The 22,936-nt window shown below is 40.2% G+C and overlaps 1 protein-coding gene across 2 annotated transcripts in view; it reads left to right on the forward strand.

Annotated features, from left to right (window-relative positions):
* The window catches only part of NR6A1 (nuclear receptor subfamily 6 group A member 1), a 235,111-nt gene that overhangs the window by 22,123 nt on the left and 190,052 nt on the right, over positions 1–22,936 (forward strand). For both annotated transcript variants that reach the window (XM_064378063.1, XM_064378068.1), the window contains exons 2-3: positions 8,293–8,334; positions 21,682–21,726. In XM_064378063.1, the coding sequence (XP_064234133.1) occupies positions 8,293–8,334; positions 21,682–21,726 (87 nt within the window). The remainder of the gene's footprint in view (positions 1–8,292; positions 8,335–21,681; positions 21,727–22,936) is intronic.

Raw genomic sequence — 22,936 nt, forward strand, 5'->3', positions numbered from 1 at the left:
TAATAAAAGGTTGATCGCACCATTGCACTCCAGCCTGGGTAACAAGAGCGAAACTCCATCTCAAAAAAAAAAAAAAAAAAAAAGGTCCTATTCCCCAGGTGTGTGCAGAATGGGGAACACATTCCCTAGAGCTGCTGAAAAGTGGTTTAGGTTTTTAAATTAAGTCTTTTCTGAGTCTATTTATATTTGTGTTTTGAAGGGTGATGATCAAAATGAATTTACCAATTATAATGGGTAATTCCTTTTTTTTTATTTTATTTTAAGACGGAGTTTCACTCTTGTTGCCTAGGCTGGAATACAATGGCATGATCTTGGCTCACCGCAACCTCCACCTCCTGGGTTCAAGCAGTTTTCCTGCCCTGGCCTTCTGAATAGCTGAGATTACAGGCATGCACCACCACACCCGCTAAGTTTTTATTTTTAGTAGAGATGGCGTTTCTTCGTGTTGGTTAGGCTGGTCTGGAACTCCCAACCTCAGGTGATCCACCCACCTCAGCCTCCCAAAGTGCTGGGATTACAGGCATGAGCCACCGTGTCCGGCCAATAATGAGTAACTCAGTGAACATTTGCTATGTGCTAGGTATTATTTTGAGAGCTTATATTTATTTAATCCTTAGAACAGCCCTGTTCAGTAAGTCCTGTTGTTCCCATTTTTAGATCAGGGAAATGCTGAACCATGTGGGACCATGGGAATGCTACAAATGTTATTCTCTTTACACAATTTCTCTCTTCTGTAAAATGGGGGCTACAGTGGGATGGAAGAGATTAGGGATGATTTATAGTTTATCCTTCTAGTTTTTTTTTTTTTTTTAAATCTAAGACTCTTGATAACCCTTTAAGGGTTCCTCAAGTGTTAGCAGTATATGATTTGTACCCCCGATTATACACAACTGCAGCTTGTGGACTCTGAGGCCCTGCTGTTATGGGAATATCAGGGTTAGCTCTTTGAAGTTATGCCAAATTCCCATCTGTCTGGCTGTTGCAGAGCATGCACTGTGCAAAGGTAGGGTTTTTTTAGTCAAGATGCTCTCAGTAGAAATTCTCTTGTTTTGACTTTTGTGGTTCTTTCCATGTAATGGAGTACAATAATCTGTTTAGTCTATAAAATGGAGACAGTAGTACATATTTTTCAGTAAGAATTAATACAAAGTGTCAAGCTGATGCCTGCTGTATAGTAATAGATTGAATAAATGGCAACTGACAGATTAATGTATACATTTTCTTGTATTTTTCTGTATGCAATATTTTGCATTTTGAAATTTCTTTTCTTTCTTTTTGTTTTTTTGAGACAAGATCTTGCTCTGTTACTCAGGCTGGAGTGCAGTAATCATGGCTCACTGTAGTCTTGACCTCCCAGGCTCAAACAGTCCTCTCACCTCAGCCTCCCAAGTAGCTGGGACCACAGGTGTGTGCCACCACGCCCATCTAATGAAAAAAAACATTTTGTTGTTGTTGTAGAGGTCTCACTATGTTGCCCAGGCTGGTCTTCAATTCCTGAGCTCAAGGGATCCTCCTGCCTTGGCCTCCCAGAGTTCTGAGATTACAGGCGTGAGCTTTGAGCCACTGTGCCTGGCCTTGAAATTTCTTAACCTTCAAGCCAAGTGAAGGATTATCAACAGTCCTTTTTGTTCCTCCAGAGAACCAGAAATTGTAAATGAAAAATGTCAGAGAGTCGTCAGTACATGCAGTTTTCTGAGAAATGCCTGTACTATAATTCCATAGAAACGCAATGACCTCTGACTCATCAGACTGAATTGTCTTCCTAAACTGTTTTCACCTTTTGATTCTATAACTACAGCCTTGAAAGCTGTGTACTGTCTTTATTTTTTAAGAATGTTTTAAAATTGAAATGTCATAATCTTGGGCTGGCTTTTCTGCCATCAGTCTGGTTTCAAGGCTGCAGTTACAAAGATAGAAGCCTGAAAAAATATATGAAAGGTGATGTAGGTTGATCAGATGGAAGTTATTAATGTTTCCATAGAAATACAGACACTCGTATACTGCATTTAAGATGAGCAAATACGTGGGCATAGTATCCCCCTAAGATTTCATGTTAGGAAAATTACATTAGGAAAAGGGTATTGTTTTTGTTGCACTTTTAAAAATGTGACCTTGACGTTTGTAGGTGGAGAAAAGAAAATACTACTTGAAGCTCTTCCAGATAGCTTTTGCTGTGTGGACTTGTGGTGCTACGTTTCTGCATTCAAAAGCATTTTCTGTTATTCTTGAAGTATGGTTTGTCAGATTGCCTGTGAGAAACAAAAGCTAATGGCCTAAGTGGCATCCCACTCACTGGATAGAAAAGCAAGAGGCAGGTGTGAATTTAATCAACCAATCCAAGAAAAGTGTTCCTGTATCTGCCGGGGTCTGGGGCTAGCTTGCAGGCTACAGATATGGCTGTAAGACAGGCCGTGTAGCTCATGTTTCTTACTTACCCCCACCAAAATAAAGCTGCATTCCTTCTCAGCCTCATACCAAAGCCATTCATGGTACCAAAAGGAGCCTAGAAGATAGAATTGAGGAAAGGCTTTCCCAAAAGGGAAGAGTTCCTAGAATATAAGGGCTATGGATGGCTTCCTATGTGTATTTTGGCTGCCTAAACAAAGCTCTTATTTTTTTTAAAACTCCTTGTGCTTTTAGTTTCCTGGTTGAAATTTTAGAGCCCTCGTGTTGAAGTAATCAGAGTTAGGCTGGTATTGACAAACTTCCTAGGTGTATACATATATTTTCAGTCACCGTTGCCTATAGGATAAAAACTAGGGCCGGGCGCAGTGGCTCACGCCTATAATCCCAGCACTTTGGGAGGCCGAGGCGGGTGGACCACAAGGTCAAGAGATCGAGACCATCCTGGTCAACGTGGTGAAACCCCGTCTCTACTAAAAATACAAAAAATTAGCTGGGCATGGTGGCGCGTGCCTGTAATCCCAGCTACTCAGGAGGCTGAGACAGGAGAATTGCCTGAACCCAGGAGGCGGAGGTTGCAGTGAGCCGAGATCGCGCCATTGCACTCCAGACTGGGTAACAAGAGCGAAACTCCGTCTCAAAAAAAAAAAAGAAAGAAAATCAAAAACTCCTTATGTATGGCAGTTGAAGGTCTTTATGATGTGGCCCTGCTGAGACTCCAGCCAAGTCTAATTACCGAGTAACATTCTGTTTTTTTTTGTTGTTTTTTTTTTCTATTTAGTGCTTTCACATGCTGCTTCCTCTAAATATGTTTCTCAAATATCTCTGTTTGCCTGGTGAATGCCTGTCTTCTCTCTGTGCTCCTGGCTCCATGATTGCTGTTTCTTCTCTCACTGATATCGATCATGGTTACCAAGCACTTTCACTGACCTAAGTGCATCATATCGTTGAATACTCATAACAATCTACAGATGAGGAAATTGGCCCAGAAAGGTGAAGTCACTTCCTAAGCTAACACAATTAGTAAGTAATGGCGGCAGGAATCAAACCTATTCTGAAATAAAAATTTATGCTTTCCACTCTGCACTTCTTCCCAGTTGTATCATGTCCATCTGTCCCATAGTGTTAATTTTTTCAAAACTGTTGTTTCATCTTTTTTCTTCACTAGGCTTTAATCTTTTTTTAAATTGTGGTAAAATACATAGCATAAAATTTACCATTTTAACCATTTTAAGTATATAACTTAGTGGCATTAAGTACGTTTGCATTGTCAGGCTCTACAGTTATTTTTATTTGCTCTGTACCCCTAGAAACTGTTAACTCTCTGATAATAGTCAGTCTTACTCACATCTCTATCTTCCAGGCCTCTGGCCTGTTACAGTATGGGTAGATACTTAATATTTGACGGAGTAAGTGACTGTTTGCATTTGCAGGCTGATTGACGTATTCTTACAACAGCTGACACAGCTATAAATTGGCTAGTAAATAATACTAGCCTAAACATTTCCATATTTTATTTTTTTTAAAGTTGTAACACAGTCCAAAACATGTGGTGTAACAAATTTAGGAGGGACAACTCCTAGGCTTTCACTGTTTCATAGCCACCAGCCTCATGTGGCCATTTAAATTAATTAAGAGTAAAGTTAAAAGTACAGTTCCTCATTCATGTCAGTCACATTCCAAGTACTCATTGGCCACATGTAGCTGTGGCAACTATATTGGACAGTGTAGTTAGGACACTTTCATCATTGTGTCATATGAAATGATGACACATTTGTGCTGATCTAGGCTTTAAAAGTTGAGAATAGTGAAATCGTTCTCTTAAAATTTGTTCTTTTGGCAAGAAATTCATTGTAGTGGCATTGTGGCTTACCATCATTGCCTTTTGGTGAAAGAAACAGTTCTTCAAACGTTTATTGAGCAGCCTTTCCTGGGACATGTCTCAGGCCTAGGGTTGGAGATATAGTTGGGGCTGAGACTAGATCTGACTGATCTAGTCAGTGTTTTATTGGGTGCCAAATCATGATTAGGGGAGACAAGGCAGATGGGAAACTGATAGAATTGACTAGAGGGGATTGGTCCAGGAAAGACCAGTGAATGACTGTTGTATATCAGTAGAAAGCCTGGGTAAAGACTTTTAGCTTTTCCCTGGGGATCCTGGAAAACAGACTTCTCTAGAATCTTGGGAGCCTGTGGGAGCATAGAGGCACACAGAACTCATCAGATCAATTTCAAGATCTGTTTTGACCTTTGGCTTTCTTACTCCTACAAGTCCTGTGTCACTGTATCTCATGTTTAAAACTATATAAAACTTGAATTGTAGTTGACTAAGTGAAATCATGTTATTTAATTAAAATACTTGAATTTGAAATTTGCAGATTTATTGGTTGTTTGGATTTTGAAACCAGCCTTTTTCTTCCTCATAGGTCCCTGAAAAGCTATAGGTTCAGTCATGTTGTTTGTAGTGCCTAACTCAGACTTGAGTGCAGGGAAAGGGAGGGGGAAGTTAGGGGAGACCTGACCTGAGTCCTTAGGTCAGTGGTGAGCAAAGGTGGGCTCAGGTGGAGAAAATAGCATGTGTAAATGAATTGAGGCCAAAGAGCATGTTGAATTCTCGGAGCCACAATGTAATTCAATGTGGTTGGAGTATACACTATTGGGTAGGAAGCTGTAGAGATAAAATGGTCGGCAAATCATGAAGGATACATATGACTTCTGTTTTGTAGAAAGAGATGATGTTTGATTAGAATGGTGGAATTTTACCTTCTAAGGGCCTTAATCTTATGTATGGGCTACTGAGGCTTCAAAAGAGACTGAGTAACTAGCAGAGTGTTTGAACCAGAGTCTTTGTCTCTATTGCACTATGCTGTCTTCCTACAGTCAAATTAGAACATCTCTTGAGTAATTAGCTAGTGTTTCAGACCTTAATTTGCTGACTGGTGATACTCACAAGTTTATTTAAGTTGCTGTCCTGGTAAGTATACAATTTTTTAGTCAAAATATCAAAAAAGAAAAAGATCAGTGACCTTTTAATCTCCCACAATAGCCAGTCACAATTTGAGGAATCCGTCATCATTTTTTTTGTCGAATGTGTGGTGGTGCACACCTGTAGTCCCAGCTACTTGGGAGGCTGAAGTGGGAGAGTTGCTTGGGCCCTAGAGGTCGAGGCTGCAGTGAGCCTTAATCATGCCACTGCACCCCACCCTGGGCTACAGGAACAAGACCTTGTTTAAGAAACAAAAAGCCTATTTGGAGAAGAGCTTGTCAACTGAAACTTTCTCTTGTATGAAATAAGATTTCTAGACTTAGAGCCATTCACTGATTACTTGCTGTAAAGTAGATGATTTACATATATTCATCAAATCTTGAAATAATTGAATGTGATGGTTATTTTTATCCTCATTTCAAGAAATGGGCTGTAGTAGTTAATTTGGTAATATTAAATCTGTGATTTGAATCTAATTCTAACTCATACCTATGCCCCCTCCCCCACTCCCTTTTTTGAGACGGGGTCTCTCTGTCACCCACGCTGGAGTACAGTAGTGCATTCTGGGCTCACTGCAACTTCTGCTTCCCGGGTTCAAGCAATTCTCCTGCCTCAGCCTCCTGAGTAGTTGGGATTATAGGCACCTGCCACCACACCCAGCTAATTTTTGTATTTTTTTTTTCTTAGATGGAGTCTTGCTCTGTCGCCCAGGCTGGAGTGCAGTGGCGCAATCTCATCTCACTGCAACCTCCACCGCCCGGGTTCAAGGAATTCTCTTGCCTTAGGCTCTCGAATAGCTGGAACTACAGGCATCTACCACAACGTTCAGCCTAATTTTTGTATTTTTAGTAGAGATGGGGTTTCACTATGTTGGCCAGGCTGGTCTTGAACTCCTGACCTCAGGTGATCCACCCGCCTCAGCCTCCCAAAGTGCTGGGATTACAGGCATGAGCCTCTGCGCCCGGGCCCTGTACCCATTTCAGTATGCATCTATCTTTCTAGTTAAACTGAGGGAAGTGAATATAACCTTTGCAGTAACATTTTAGATTGGTTGTGTGCACATTGAGTTGGTGATATCATCTTAGGAACCAGTCTTTGCTTCTTGCCTGTCTTTTCCTTTTGAAAGCAATTTAAGTCTCCAGCCAAAGACCCTGGATTTCTCAAAATATTTACTGATCTGTTTAATATGTTGTATTCTGTGAGACAGGTGGGTTTGGGGGGTATGTTTGTTTATTTCTGAAGCTTAAGAGTCTGCTTTTTTGTTTTTTTTGTTTTTTTTTTTTTTGAGACAGTCTTGCTCTGTCGCCAGGCGCCAGGCTGGAGTGCAGTGGCGTGATCTCGGCTCACTGCAACCTCTGCCTCCTAGGTTCAAGCAATTCTCCTGCCTCAGCTTCCCGAGTAGCTGGGACAACAGGCGCACACCACCACGCCCAGCTAATTTTTGTATTTTTAGTAGAGATGGAGTTTCACCATGTTGGCCAGGATGGTCTTGATCTCTTGACCTTGTGGTCCGCCCGCCTCGGCCTCCCAATAAGTGCTGGAATTACAGGTGTGAGCCAGCTCCCCCGCTTTTTTTTTTTTTTAAGATAGAGTCTTGTTCTGTTGCTCAGGCTGGAGTTCAGTGGTGCGATCTCAGCTCACTGCAACCTCTGCCTCCTGGGTTCAAGTGATTCTCTTGCCTCAGCCTCCCAAGTAGCTGCGACTACAGACATGCACCGCCACGCCTGGCTAATTTTTGTATTTTTAGTAGAGATGGGGTTTCACCATGTTGGCCAGGCTGGTCTTGAACTCCTGGCATCAAGTAGTCTGCCCACTTTGGCCTTCCAGAGTGCTGGGATTACAGGCGTGAGCCATCACACCTGGCCAGATCCATTATTTTTGAATTTACTGGTGAGATACTACAGTTCAGTGAACAGCTACTACATGCTAGACTTGTGAGAGGTAATCGAGTTAAAGCTGTAAAACAAGGCAGATTGGATCCTGGCCCTCATGGAACGGTTTCATTGTGGTCAGACACTGAATAAGTAGTTCCTTGTTGATGAGTGCTGTGAAGAAGCAAGCGCAGGTATTAGAGAAAATTATAACCAGGGATTTGTCCTTGTGTGTGAGACAAGGGTGAAAGAGGCAAGAGAAAGCTTTTCTGAGGAAATACTTAAACTGAGAAAGCGTAGAAAGCAAACAAGAGAAAGTATGCAGCCATTCCAGGAAAAATAAAAACAAAACCTTTCATCAGTGATGTATAGATGACCTACTATGTTTGCCATTCCTTGTGCTTGATTTCTCACACCAGTCAGACAAATGTAGCTCATACTTTTTGGATCTGAGCATATGAAATGTGCAGTGTGCTTTGAGAGGTGTTTATTCCAACCTGAGTAGCATACTTACTAATGGAAAAATTGCTTCCATTTCTTTGTGTAGGTAAAATTCTTCAGCATTTGTGAAAAATTTACGTGAGATTACCCTCTTTGATATTTGTTGTAAATTAATATTTTACATATTTTGATTTCTTTTGGAAAAGAATTAGCAGTGTTAAATAGAATATAACAGGTATTAAATGAATTGTAATTTTCCCGTGAGTTTTTATTCCAATGGACATTGGCATGATTACTCAAAATTACTTGTGTTGTTGTACTGTGAGGCAAAGCCTGTGATAAGCATTTTATATTGGTAACTTGTTTAATCCTCATTACAGTTCTGTGGTAAGTGCTATTATCTGTTTTTATATCGAGGTGATAAAATGGAGGCTCAGAGGGATGTGTAGTAGCTAAATGTTAGAACTAAGATTGAAACCCAAATTGACTTCTGTGTATGGATTTTCCTCCCACTGTATGATGCTTCATATTTGGAGTCAGCTTGAAGTAATTCACAAATTGTAATTTTTTTTCCTATTGTTTTCTCTTTAGGTTTCTGTCAGGATGAATTGGCAGAGCTTGACCCAGGCACTAGTAAGTTCTCAATGTTACCCAGTATTCTTTGGTAAGAAAAGGATGTGTATATACACTTTTAAGTGAATAACCTAAGGTGTCATTGATAAACCTTACTTTATTGACTCCCAGATTTTATTTCACTTTAATTTATAATTATAGGAAGGGCATTCTGTCTTTTCTAGTTTTGCTTTCTTCTGATACTACTCAGTGGCCAGGATCCATCTGTTTAATAGAAAGTTGGGTTGCTGAAAATTTAATACCAATCTCCTTGCTTTGTTCTCTATCCTTCTGTGAAATCCAACAACAATGAAATTTGTACCTTCAAGCCGGGTGCAGTGGCTCACGCCTGTAATCCTAGCACTTTGGGAGGCTAAGGCGGGTGGATCACTTGAGGTCAGGAGTTCGAGACCAGCCTGGCCAACATGGTAAAACCCCATCTCTACCAAAAATACAAAAATTAGCCGGGCATGTTGGTGGGTGCCTCTGGCCTCAACTACTGAGGAGGCTGAGGCAGGAGAATTGCTTGAATCTGTGAGGCGGAGGTTGTGGTGAGCCAAAATTGTGTCATCATACTCCAGCCTTGGTGACAAGAGCAAAACTTCATCTCAAAAAAAAAAAAAAGAAAGAAAATTGTACTTTCACTTAGGCACACGGACAACTGTATACTTACAAACACTTGTAAAGTATTGACTAGTTTTAAAATAATTTCTTTCAAAGAAGCATTATGCTTAGTTTAGAAATTATAATTGATAACCTTTGTAGTACAGTTTAATTTTCATTTGCAGTCTTATGGTTAAGGTATGAGAGTTACCATTTCAAAGTCTAATTAAATGATGCTTTTCATGACTGTGTGAGTCCTCATCATAGATAATCATTTGAATTTCCAGTGCTCCCTAAATGTGGTGACATGCACCATTCTGGGACATAGTCATAATGGTTAGAAATAGGACATGGGAGTATCCAGTGTATACTGACCTTATTTTGCTATAATGCTAAAAGATCAAATGATAATTTAGATTGAGACTCCATGAGATGGTCTAGAGTTATTTTTCTGATTCTAGTACTTTGTTAGGGCTGGCTCCTTACCACCAGTCTGCTGTTGAGATAAGTGATAAAGCTTACCTTACCATCATCGTGAAGCTAATACAAGCTCTGAGGTTGTAGACCTTCTCACATATTCCCCCCTGCCCTCCTTAATGGTATAAATGTCCATGTTTCAACTAATACTTATTAGTTAGGCAAAATAGTTCCCATGATGCTTATCAAATACCAGGGAAATATATTTGTCTTTTTAGAAGGTGTAAATTTCAGAATCAGTTTTGTATTAGATAGTATAGCCTCAGTGTACCAGCAGCTATAGGCGAATATACTATGGTTGACCCTTAAACAATGTGAGGATTAAGAATGACAACCCCTGCACAGTTGAAAGTCTTATTACAACTTTTGACTCCTCAAAAACTTTATTAATAGCCTACTATTGACTGGAATCCTAGCTGATAATGTAATCAGTAGATTAGCACATATTTTGTATGTTATATGTATTATATACTGTATTCTTAAAATGAAGTACACTAGAGAAAAGAACATGTTGTTAAGAAAGTCATAAGGAAGGCTGGGTGCGGAGGCTCACAGCTGTAATTCCAGCACTTTGGGAGGCTGAGACAGGCAGACCACAAGGTCAGGAGTTAGAGAGCAGCCTGACCAACGTAGTAAAACCCCGTTTCTACTAAAAAAAAAATTAGCCAGGCCCAGTGGTGTGCACTTGTAATCCAAGCTATTCAGGAGGCTGAGGGAGGAGAATCGCTTGAATCCAGGAGGTGGAGGTTGCAGTGAGCTGAGACTGCGCCTCTGCACTCCAGCCTGGGCGACAGAGCAAGACTCTGTCTCAAACAAAAAAAAAGTCATAAGGAAGACAAAATATATTTACTCTTCATTAATAGAAGTGAATAATCATAAAGGTCTTCATCTTCACTGTCTTCATGCTGAGGGAGGAGGAAGAGGAGTTGGTCCTGTCTTGGGTGGCAGAGGTGGAAGAGGTAAAGGAGGTGAAAGGGGAGGCACGAGGCAGGCACACACGGTGTAACTTTTATTGGAAAAAATCTGTAAATAAGTGGACCTGCATAGTTGAAACTTGTGTTATGCAAGGTCCAGCTGTTTTTTGTTATTCTAGTAGGAGCAGCCTTTGCTTAGGCAAAGTAGCCTAGTAGTAGCTTTTACTTAGTAGGCAAAGGCTACTCCTTAGGAGGAGGAAAAGGTAAATTCAGTTATTTTTCTGGAGTCATGGTTTTTTCTTTTTTTTTTGTTGAGACAGAATTTCACTCTTGTTGCCCAGGCTGGAGTGCAATTACATGATCTCAATTCACCACAACCTCCACCTCCTGGGTTCAAGCAATTCTCCTGCCTCAGCCTCCCCGAGTAGCTGGGATTACAGGCATGCGCCACCATGCCTGGCTAATTTTGTATTTTTTAGTAGCGATGGGATTTCTCCATGTTGGTCAGGCTGGTCTCAAACTCCTGACCTCACATGATCTGCCCTCCTGGGATTACAGGCGTGAACCACTGTGCCCAGCCCCTGCACCTTGTGGTTTTTTTTTTTTGTTTTTTTTTTTTTTGAGATGGATATCTGACTCTGTTGACCAGGTTGAAGTGCAGTGGCTCGATCTCGGCTCACTGCAACGTCCGCCTCCTGGGTTCAAGCGATTCTCCTGCCTCAGCCTCCTGAGTAACTGAGACTACAGGTGTGTGCCACCATGCCTCGTTAATTTTTGTATTTTTATTAGAGACGGGGTTTTACCCTATTGATCAGGCTGGTTTTGAACTGCTGGCCTTGTGATCTGCCCACCTTGGCCTCCCAAAGTGCTGGGATTACAGGTGTGAGCCCCCTTACCTGGCCATGGTCCTTTCTTAGAAGCATTTTTGAACACTAGGAAGGACATTGAGATGCCCTGTAACCTTTCAGACAACTACACATAAAACATGCTAAATAGTTGATAACTCAGTTTGTTAAGCCCTGAGTGTTCTCTCTGCTCCAGACCCAGTTCTCTAGGCTCTAGGGATAGACAAATAAATAAGTATAGCTCTTGCTCTTGTATATTAACAGTCTATTGGGAAATACTTGAAAGGACATTTTGTAAACCTCTATTTAGCATCTAGTACCCAAACATATTCTCTTTTTCTGCATCTAATAGCAATTGAAAATGGCTAATGCCCATTTTCTGAGGAAGGTCCTTGATATTCTCAGAAAAGTTATTGTTGAATTCTTCTTTCTGGGTTAACTAATCCCAGCTCATTAAACATTTTTGCATAAAATTCCTAGCTAGATAACGGCAATTTATAGGCCTGTTTCATGAGAAGGAACAGAGATTCAGACAATTTTACACATCAGTATAGAATGGGAGTCACCAAAATAAAACAACAAAAAAAAAGACTTAAAAAAATTGTACCAGCTGGGTGCTGTGGCTCACACCTGTAATCCCAACACTTTGGGAGGCTGAGGTGGGGGGATCATGAGGTTAAGAGATCAATACCATCCTGGCCAACATGGTGAAACCCCGTCTCTACTGAAAATAACAAAAAAAAATTAGCTGGGCATGGTGGCTCAGGCCTGTAGTCCCAGCTACTTGAGAGGCTGAGGCATGAGAATTGCTTGAACCCAAGAGGTGTAGTTTGCAGTCAGCCAAGATCATGCCACTGCACTCCATCCTGGGCGACAAAGTGAGACTCTGTGTCAAAAAAAAAAATTAGTGGCAGGGTGTGATGGCTCATACCTGTAATTCCATTACTTTGGGAGGCCAAGGCGGGAGGATCATTTGAGCAGAGGAGTTTGAGACCAGCCTGGGCAACATAGGGAGCTCTGTCTCTACAAAGAAAATTATCCGATTGTGGTAGCATTTGCCTGTGGTGCCAGCTACGTGAGAGGGTAAGGCGGGAGGATTGCTTAAGGAGGTGAAGGCTGCAGTTAGCCATGATCATCACATCACTCCATTCCAGCCTAGGTGACAGAGCAAGACCCTGTCTCAAAAACAAAAAGCAAACCAAAAAATGTATACTTAGTGTTCTATGTGGGTAGTAGTCTCAGTAATTCCTATATTATTATGAACTTAGTAATATTTTAATCTTTCTCTTTGAGGAAATACATAAGGATCTGATTATTCTAAAAATAATTACACAAAAATAAAATTATCTCAGACTGTACCAATTTTGGGGTTCAAATGAGCCTTTTCAGCCCTACCAAGTGATAGAAAGCATCAAGACTGAGATGGGCTGTGTGTGTTGTGTTAAATTGGCTGTGGTTTTTGATACTGCGTAATCTGGGGATTCTGACTGGGAAGGAGTAACATCTCCAATGTTAATTCCAAGTGACCTTTGTTTATTTAATTTGAGACAGGGTCTCACTCTTTTGCCTAGGCTGCAGTGCAGTGGCAGTCATGGCACACTGCAGCCTTGACCTTCTGGGCTCAAGTGATCCTTCCATCTCAGCCTCCTGAGTAGCTGTGACTGCATGTACATGTCACCATGCCTGACTAATTCTTGTATGTTTTGTAGAGATGAAGTTTTGCCATGCTGCCCAGGCTGGTTTCGAACTCCTAGGCTCAAGTGATCCTCCTGCCTTGATCTCCCAAATTGCTGAGATTACCATGTCGAGCCCTGCATTACTTTTAAGAATATTAGGGATTTCCTTGTGTTGTAGCTTTGGAATTTGGAGGCCCAAATATTGTCCCCCATTCTCCAGATTCCTGATAGGAAAGCCTGCTCACACTCCCTTATTTTGTAACAGGAAATACTTTGTTGCTAATTTTCAGTTGTGCATGGCAGTGGTTATAGGCAGCAGGTTTGGGACAACAGGTGTCACGTGTTGGAACTAGTTGAGGAAAGACTGACTTTGTCCATTTAAATGGCTTTGCCTTTTTTGGTTTGTTTGTTTTAAATACCTTTAATGTGGTAGAGCAGATGGGCAGCCATGCTCAGAATCTGGGCAGCTGTTCACACTCTGGCTGCCTTCCTATGATTCCTGGGCTTCTTGGAGTCCAATGTTATGGCACAGGTTCAGGCTAAGTTCATTTCTTCAAGAAGTGTCCCTGTACCATGTCCATTAGCATAAGCTAGGGACAGGGGCAGTCAAAGGTCAAGAGAAGTTCAAAACAGCATAACCTTTCTGTGCTTCTGTTTCCAAATAACCCCAGTCTGCCCTGGTCCCCGAGTTTTTTCCTCACCCATCGTGTTTATCGTGTAGTTGTAAAACTCAAGAGAACAAGGACTGACTTGATACAAGGGAAGTTAGAGAATAGAAGTCATTGTTGCTTAAAACAGGAGAAATAATTGATTTATGTTTGGGGGCCAATTAGGCTATAAAACAGGAACAGTAAAGGGACCTGTGACTTCAGGACAGCTACTTGCTCTGATTTCTGTCCCATAGACAAGAGGCTTCCCAATAAAGGCTGTCAGCTTTCTAGGCTAAATTATTAATTCTTTTCATGCCTCTCAGGGATTGTAAACAGCACATAATACAGGGAAACAGTTGATAGTGTTCAGTTACTGGCCAGATAGAGGGTCAAAGGGTAAATAGTTGGATTAGCAACAGCTGTTCTTCCTCCCTAAACTTTTTGTCTCTTATTATCTATTTCAGGAACGCTATTCCTGAATTTTTGGTGTACATATAATATAATAAAATCCATTTCTCCTCTTGTAACATAATCCTACAAGTAATTACATTGAGAATAAACATTGACCAAAATTGTTTCCAAAGTTGAAGATTGAATTTTTTTTTTTTTTGATATTTGGGTATGTTGTCTGATGTACAAAGGTTATAATCCCAAGGAAAGTACCTATTTGAAGTTAGACATATTAAAAGTTTTTTAGTAGTTGTTGTTTTTTTTAAGTATAGCTTGATTAAAAGAAAAAAATTGTTTTTGTTTAAGCTGGTAGTAAAATAACGTATGTTCACTGTGGAAAACACTAAAAGAAAATATAAGCATCTCTAATCCCACCACCTAGAAATAGCCAGTTCTTCACGTTTGAGAATACTTCCTTCCAGATTGTGTCCCAGCTCATCTTTTATGTAATTAAGAATCTATATAGAATATATATATACAATTTTTGTATCCTGTTTGTTTTTCCCTACTCTGTATTACACTGGCAACATTGTCCCAAATCATGAAACAATTTTCACAAGTATTTTTAGTGGAAGAATATTTCGTTAAATAAATAGCTTTATCATGATCTGTTTAACCATTTTCCTGTTGTTGAGCATTTAGATTTTCAGTTTTTTCTAAATCGTAAATAATGCCACAGTGAACACGTTTGTATATGAATTTTTTGTCTGCATTTCGGATGAGTGCTTTAGTTTTTTTAATGCAAGCCAAAACTTCTCATAATTAAGAGCATGGACTCTGCCTCAAGGTTGCTTGGATTCAACTTAGCTTCACTGTAATCTTGGTTAAATTACTTAAACTCTCTGCCTGCCTTTTCTCATCTATGAAATGAAGACAGTAAAATGTATTTCTATTTTATTGGATTGCTGTGAGGATTAAATGAAGTATAATATATTTAAAGTTTAGAATAGTGGTTGACATATGGTAAATACTATTAAGTGTATGCTGTTCTAGGCTATGTAGTATAATGTTGAAATTCTCAGTTTTTCTGCACTAATAGGCTGTTGAAACTGTGTTTTATTCCATTAAACTAGTCTCTGTTTTTTTCTTTTTCTTTTTCTTTCTTTTGAGACAGAGTCTCACTCTGTCACCCAGGCTGGAGTACAGTGGAGCAATATTGGTTCACTGCAACCTCTGCCTCCCGGGTTCAAGTGATTCTCCTGCCTCAGCCTCTCGAGTAGCTGGGGCTACAGGCATGTGCCACCACACCTGGCTATTTATTTATATATTTTTTAGTAGAGACAGGGTTTCACCGTGTTAGCCAGGACATTCTCGATCTCCTGACCTAGATAGAGATCTACCCACCTTGGCTTCCCAAGCCTGTGTTTCTTAATGACACAAAGATGTTAGCAGGTGTAAGTTACTGCTCAAAGTAGATAGTTCAGAGGAGATTGGGTGCGTTCAGGGTGGTATGACCATAGACTCAAGTAAATACTTTAGTCACAGGAATAGAAGAGCTCATATACTGCTGACCATTTTGGTTGGGACTTCTTTACCATCTGGGTGACTGTTAGGGTGTTTTGGTTCCCTTCCCCCAGCCAGCAGCAGGTAACCTCCCAAATGACCATGTGCCAACACATTTAGCCTCTTAGGAGACTGAATAGGTTAACCTTCTGCTTATGTAAAACACATACTTGAATTATACACTTTATTTTTTGTCAATAGCAAGGTCTCATAGAAAGCATGCTGAAGAAAAAGTTTGTAAAATTTAAAATCTGACTATTAACCATGGATTTCTGTTTACTTAGACTTTAAAAAATAAAGTATATCCTACTGATCAAGGACCTATATAAATGATATAGCATATATAAAATATGTAAAATAATATACTATATATTAATATATAGTATATATAATATAGTTTGTATGCATATATATTTATATGAATATTTTAAAAGAGACTTGAAAGTTAAATTAAGTGCTAGACATGGTGGCTTACACCTGTGATCCTAGCACTTTGGGAGGCCGAGGTGGGCAAATTATCTTGAGCCTAGGAGTTTGAGACCAGCCTGGGCAATGTGATGAAACCCCGACTCTATAGAAAAAATACAAAAAATTAGCCAGGTCTTGTGGCATGTACCTGTAGTAGTCCCAGTTACTTTGGAAGTTGAGGTGGGAGGACCACCTGAGGCCCTAGAGATTGAGGCTGCCGTGAGCTGAGAGATTGCATCATTGCATTCTAGCCTGGTGAGACCCTGTCTTAAAAAAAAGTAAGTTAAATTAATTTTTGGTGTATCTTGCCATATTGGTAGATGCCCACCAAGGAGAGATCTGCGTGTGTTGGTGGGATGAACAGGCAAGATGAAAAAAACAAGATGAAAGGAAAGATAAAAAGAAAGCCTGACACCACGAACTTGCTCTGGCTTTGCATTCAACTGTCATGAGTTTTGGAATCCCAAAGAGATTTTTTATGGATTCTTTCACCTACAAAAGAGAAGTGTACATCTCAGCTAGAGGACTACCCATAGCTTTTATCTAAAATTCTAGCATTCTGTCACATGTCATAATGGGTTCATTCCTAGTTGTCAAACTATATGTCACAAGTTTTGGTCTCAGAAAGTAGTTCATATAAGCCCAAGTGTTGTCTGCAGAGAATGTACTTAAGATTGAATGTTACAGATGAAGGAAAAAGAAAAAAAAGAAATAGTCATTTACTGGATATTCCTTATGTGCCAGGCACTTAGCATATATTCAGTAAGTGTGAGAAGGATTATATCATATAATATGATCTGATTTTAAGTTTGACTTGGTAATACCTAGTTCATTTAACACAGTTACTCTTTTCTCCTCCCTACTTTGGGTGCCAAGCTGAGACACAGTACCCAGAAAGGACTCTGGTTTAGTCAGGAACGCAGATGTGGCTTTTACCACGTCATAGTAAGGATGGCTAATATTTATTATGCATAGAATGTTTCACATGCACTTTTTTATTAAGCATTCATAAGACTTATTTAAAAGATACAAACCCCATCTTACAGATGAGAACTGTGAGGCCTGAAGAGATTAAATGACTCACCCCCAAGTATCTAGTGAAGTACCTATCTGAGATTTCAGAGCCCCTACTTTATTAAATAATTAATTTCTATCTTGTCTCTAGCTCTCTTGATTGTGACAAATCTCAAGTGCTAATGGTAGAAGACTTTAAGGCAGTGTAATGACTTAAATATAGTGAGGCTTTTTGTGTACAAAAGAAAGAAGGCTATTTTTGAAGTGTCATTTGGGCCTCTTCTGCATGCGTTGGGATGGTTTTGGATACAAAGCAGAATGATTCGTTGTGGAGTAGGTTCCCAAAGATGTCTTCTGTGACTCAGATTTAGGATTATTCCACTATTTTTCAAGTAAGTTCTTTCCTGAAGCAACTTAAGATAGTTCACAAATCTCCCTTGTTTTCTCCCTTTATGTCCCTTTTCTGCTACAACATTGTTAGTGATTTTGCTATGTCACATTCATAACAATTCTGAGTGCCTGCTTCCAAAGCTTCAGTTGATTCTGTGGCATCGCTACTAGATCAAGTCTTCTGAATGTGACCTTTTGCTGAGGAGTTGCCTTCTGATAAGGATTCTTTTGATCAGGGTAAGGGTGGTATGAGATCCAGAGCTTAGGCTGAACTCTCATCCCCTTGACCTCTGCCCCTATTTCAGAGTTTATACTCACTTGGTAGGGACTCCCTATGGAGCCAAAGAGTTTAGCACTTGTTTACAATTGATGAAAAGATAGTTGCATTCAAAGGTGGTTGTTGGGTCCTTGGGTAGTCATGGATGTCTGCCACTATCTCTGATGGGTGAAGGAAATGCTTGAACATTTAAGTCTGGAGATTTTAATGGATGACTAAGAAGGAATGAGAAGTTCCGAGGCTAGATAGATTCCGCAAGTGTTCTTTCCATGGGAGCAGTATTATAATAGCATTTTCAGATGAGTCAAAGATTTTTAATAAATGTTTATTTTATTTAAAAAAAAGCTGAAGGGCGTTGCTTAAATTCAATATTTGATAACAAGGAGTACATGGGAAATCTCTTCCTTTTTTGATCACTTGCCAAAGAGAAAACTTTCTGTGTTAGGCAAATATGTCAGTAGTGGGGGGATATCCTAGATTTAAGCCACTCTCTTCAAAGTTGTATGTAATTTTACAAATTTGCATTTTCTCTAAATATCTGATATATTCTAAGCATGCTGAGACTAAAACAACTCAGTTTCAAATGAGGCCTTTTCTGGGTATTCTTTGGTCAACCAGGACCACTCTTTGCCTCTTTTCCTGAAGTTATTTTGTTTTTGTTTTATATTGGTCCAGTATTTGTCATAAATGTGATCTGAAAGAAAAGCCTCTCTCTTTGAAGAGGGATGACAGTCACTGTGAACCGAAATTGAATGTGCTTTGTTGGTAAGCATAAGAAAATCAAAACTATGGAATAAGATTCAAAGTGAAAATATAATGTAAGATCTTTTTCATCTGTTAGTACAAAATTCTGTGTCCTAGTGTAGTCCAGCCTGGCCTATAGATGTATTTTGTTTGACTTCCAGGATATTTAAATACAAGCACATTGTCAACACTTAAAACATTAAAGATGGCCAGCGTGGTGGCTGACGGCCTGTACTTCCAGCACTTTGGGAGGCCAAGGCGGGTGGGTGGAGCACCTGAGGTCAGGACTTTGAGACCAGCCTGACCAACATGGTGAAATCTTGTTTCTACTAAAAATATAAAATTAGCTGGGCATGGTGGTGCATGCTTGTAATCCTAGCTACTTGGGAGGCTGAGGGAGGCTGGAGAATCGCTTGAACCTGGGAGGTGGAGGCTGCAGTGAGCTGGTATTGTGCCATTGCAATCCAGCGTGGGCTGCAAGAGCGAAACTCTTCCTCGAAAAAAAAAAAAAAACCAAACGTGCAAGAGTTTCAAACAACTTCAGATTTCTGGCTTTCTTGATAAATTGTATTATCTAACATTGAGCTCAGATTTCTGTGTGGCATCTGCTGGCTGGAACAGAGTAGTGGCTGCCTTCTTTATATTGATTGATTGATTGGACACAGGGTCTTGTCTTTTCACCTGGGCTGGAGTGCAATCATGGCTCACTGCAGTCTCGACCTCCTGGGCTTGAGCCGTCCTTCACACCCGAGTCTCCCGAGTACCTGGGAGTACAGGCATGCAGTACCATGCCAGACTAATTTTGGTATTTTTTGTAGAGATAGGAGTTTCACCATGTTGCTCAGGCTGGTCTTCAACTCCTGGGCTCAAGGAATCCACCCACCTTGGCTTCCCAGAGTGCTGGGATTACAGGCGTGAGCCACTGTGCTTGGCCCGCTGCCTTCTTTAAATGAGCATGTGCTCTCAGATTTTCACAAAACCATGGTGGCCTCCTTTGCCCATTTATGTTTCTTGCTAGTATTCTGTAGGCATTTGAGTTTGTAGCTCCTGCATTAAAAAATTATAATTTTCAGGGATGATGAGAGTGTGGGAAAATCGGAACTCTTAAAAAATGTAATCTATGCCCCAAAGAACCGATACAAAGATGAGTGAAAGAAAAAAAAAGTAATCTATTATCTATCAAAACTGATAACATACAGGTTATTTTTACAGACTTAGCAGTTTAAAATTTAAAAATATAAAATTAAAAATGACAGGCCAGGCAAGGTAGCTCACTCCTGTAATCCCAGCACTTTGTGGATCCCTTGAGCTCAGGTGTTTGAGACCAGCCTGGGCAACAAGGAAAAACCTCATTTCTACAAATTATACAAAAATTAACTGGGTGTGGTGGCACATGCCTGTAGTCCCAGCTGCTTGGGAGGATGAGGTGGGAGAATCACTTGAGCCTGGGAGGTCAAGGCTACAGTGAGTTGTGATCACACTACTGCACTCCAGCCTGGGCAACAGAGTGAGACCCTGTCTCTACCCCCAACCCTCACAAAAGAAAATTTCGATTTAACAATTCATACATCTAGGAATTTATCCTAAATATTTGACACTTAGGAAAAATACATGTTTACAGATGCTTCTTTTAGCATTTATTCATTTTATTTTTTTTGAGACAAGAGTTTTGTTCTTGTTGCCCGGGCTGGAGTGCATGGTGTGATCTCAGCCCCCTGACAACCTCCGCCTCCCAGGTTCAAGTGTTTCTTCTGCCTCAACCTCCCAAGTAGCTGGTATCACAGGCGTTTGCCACCAGGATAATTTTGTATTTTTAGTAGAGATGGCTTTTCTCCATGTTGATCAGGCTGGTCTCAAACTCCTGACCTCAGGTGATCCACCCGCCTTAGCCTCCCAAAGTGCTGGGATTACAGGCGTGAGCCACCACACCCGGCTAGCATTTAAAATAGTAAAACTGTTGGATAACCGGGCATTGGTGGCACATGGTTGTCGTCCCAGCTACTGGGAAGGCTGAGGTGGGAGGATTGCTTGAGCCCAGGAGGTGCCAAGATCGGATCACTGCACTCCAGCCTGGGCAACAGAATGAGAGACCCTGTCTCTAATTTAAAAAAACAAACAAAAAGCCATTTAAGTTCAATAGGTTATACAATAAATGGATTGTAGTTTTTCATGCAATGGGATGCTGTAAACTTAAGAAGGCAAATTTTTAGTCTGGAAGGTGATTCACTGTTAATAGTGGTGTTTTTGGGAGAATGAGATTACAGGGTGTCTTTCGGAGTTTTCTGTTGTTAAGGACATTGCATTATTAAGAGAAAATATATGCATTAAAAAAATTCTTTCATTTTAGCTGCCATATTTCCAAGGCTATTCTGCCAAATTGAGTGACATAAGTTCTAGCTTCCACTTAAAGCACAGATTTTACATTCAGAATTCTCTTTTTTTTTTGAGACGGAGTCTCACTCTGTCACCAGGCTGGAGTGCCGTGGTGCGATTTTGGCTCATTGCAACATCTGCCTCCCGGGTTAAGCGATTCTTCTGTCTCAGGCTCCCGAGTAGCTGGGACTACAGGCCCTCACCACCATGCCCAGCTAATTTTTGTATTTTTAGTAGACACGGGGTTTTACCATGTTGGCCAGGATGGTTTTGATCTCTTGACCTCATGATCCGCCCACCTTGGCCTCCCAGTGTGCTGGGAATACAGGTGAGAGCCACCGCACACGGCCAGAATTCTCTTATCTTGAAATTGTTCTAAGGAAGGGAATCAGAGTCCTCAAGTAGCAGGAACTGCCTTGGAAGCCTAAGAACAAAATAAAAGCCTTCTATAGCATCTTCAGACTTCTACTTGGAATCCTCTTTCCATTCACTAGTAAAGTCATCTGAATTTGCCTCCTTTTCAGTGTCAGGCTTGAGGCTTGAGCCAGCACTATTGATAATGGAGGGAGCTTCCTGACAGTCTGAGGGATACCTCCTGAAAGTGACCCTAATGAAATGCAGGGGCTCATGGTACAGTGGAAAAAGATGAGTGAAAGTTTGCATCCTGGCCTTGCTACTTTCTTGCTGAGTAGCACAGGCAACCTGTGAAGCTCAGTTTGTTCATCTTTGAAACAGTAATAATTCTTGTTAAATGTTGTTTTAAAAAATAAGTGAGATGATATATGTGAATTGCTCAGTAATTAGCTGCTCTAGTCCTGCATGTTTATCCTTTGTGAAAATATAAGATGAAAGGTTTCTGATTTCTTTTTGTTAATGTTTAATGAGTATTTACTGTATGCTAATGATTTTAAAACATTTATCTTATTTATTCTTCCTGGAAGCTCTAGAAGGTTATTCTCAACTCTTGTTCTCCCCATTTTACAGATGAGGAAACTGACAGTTTAACACTTGGTCAAGGTCACACAGCTGGTAAGTGGCAGAGCTGAACTCTGTGTGATCCCAAAGCCCTGTTTATCTTTTTAAAATTGAGGTGTGATTTGCATACAATGAAACACATAGATCTAAAGTATAAAGTTTAAGCATTTTTATAAACGTGTGCACCCTAGTAATCCATGTTCCACCAAGATACAGAACATTTCCATCCCTTTGGAAAATTCCCTTATACTTTTCCCAGTCCATCCCACTACTCTGCCCCAAAAAGCAATAACTTCTGGTTTCCATCATGATAGATAAGTTTTGCCTGTTCTAAAATGTCATGTGTATACAGTCATACAATATGTGCTCTTTTGTGCTTGTTTCAGCATGATGTTTTGAGACTCATCCATGTTGTTGGTGTTAGTAGTTCATTCCTTTTTATTGTTGAGGAGTATTCCTTTCACTGTACCATAGTTTATTTACCTGTTGATACCTGGGCTGCTTCTAGTTTTTGGTTATTATGAATAAAGCAGCTATAAAATTTCTTGTATAAGATTTTTATGGACCTGTGTTTTTATTTCTCTTACTCATACATCTAGGAATTATTGGGTCATATGGTAGATGTATGTTAAAATTTTTATCAAATTTCCAGACAGATTTCCAAAATGTTCGTACATCTTAGTTCCAGTAGTATATGAGTTTCAGTTCCACATCTTTGCAAGCATTTGTTATTGCTGGCTTTTAAAATTTTAGTCATTCTAGTGAGCGTTGTAATAGGATTGATGTGGTTTTAACTTGCATTTCTTGATGACTATTAATATTGGTCACTTTTTCATGTACTTATCTGTCATTCATGTGTCATCTCTTAAAAGTGTTCAAATCTTTTGGTAAATTTATGTGGCTGGGTGCAATGGCTCACGCCTTTAATCCCAGCACTGTGACAGGCCAAGGCAGGTGGATTGCTTAAGCCCAGGAGTTTGAGACGAGCCTGGGCAAAGCAACATGGCAAAACCCTGTCTCTACTAAAAATACAAAAATTAGCTGGATGTGGTGGCACATGCCTGCATTTCCAGCTTACTTGGGAGGCTGAGGCATGAGAATTGATTGAACCTGAGAGGCAGAGGTTGCAGTGAGCCAAGATTGTACCACTGCACTGCAGCCTGGGTGACAGAACGAGATTCGGTCTCAAAAAAAAAAAATTTATGTGTGTTCAAGTATTGAGTGGTAGGTGTTTGCTTTTCTAGATATAACTACATCAGATGTG

This window comes from Aotus nancymaae, unplaced genomic scaffold (assembly GCF_030222135.1).
Source record: "Aotus nancymaae isolate 86718 unplaced genomic scaffold, 86718_ANA_hifiasm-v0.15.2.pri h1tg000003l, whole genome shotgun sequence".
NCBI lineage: Eukaryota > Metazoa > Chordata > Mammalia > Primates > Aotidae > Aotus > Aotus nancymaae.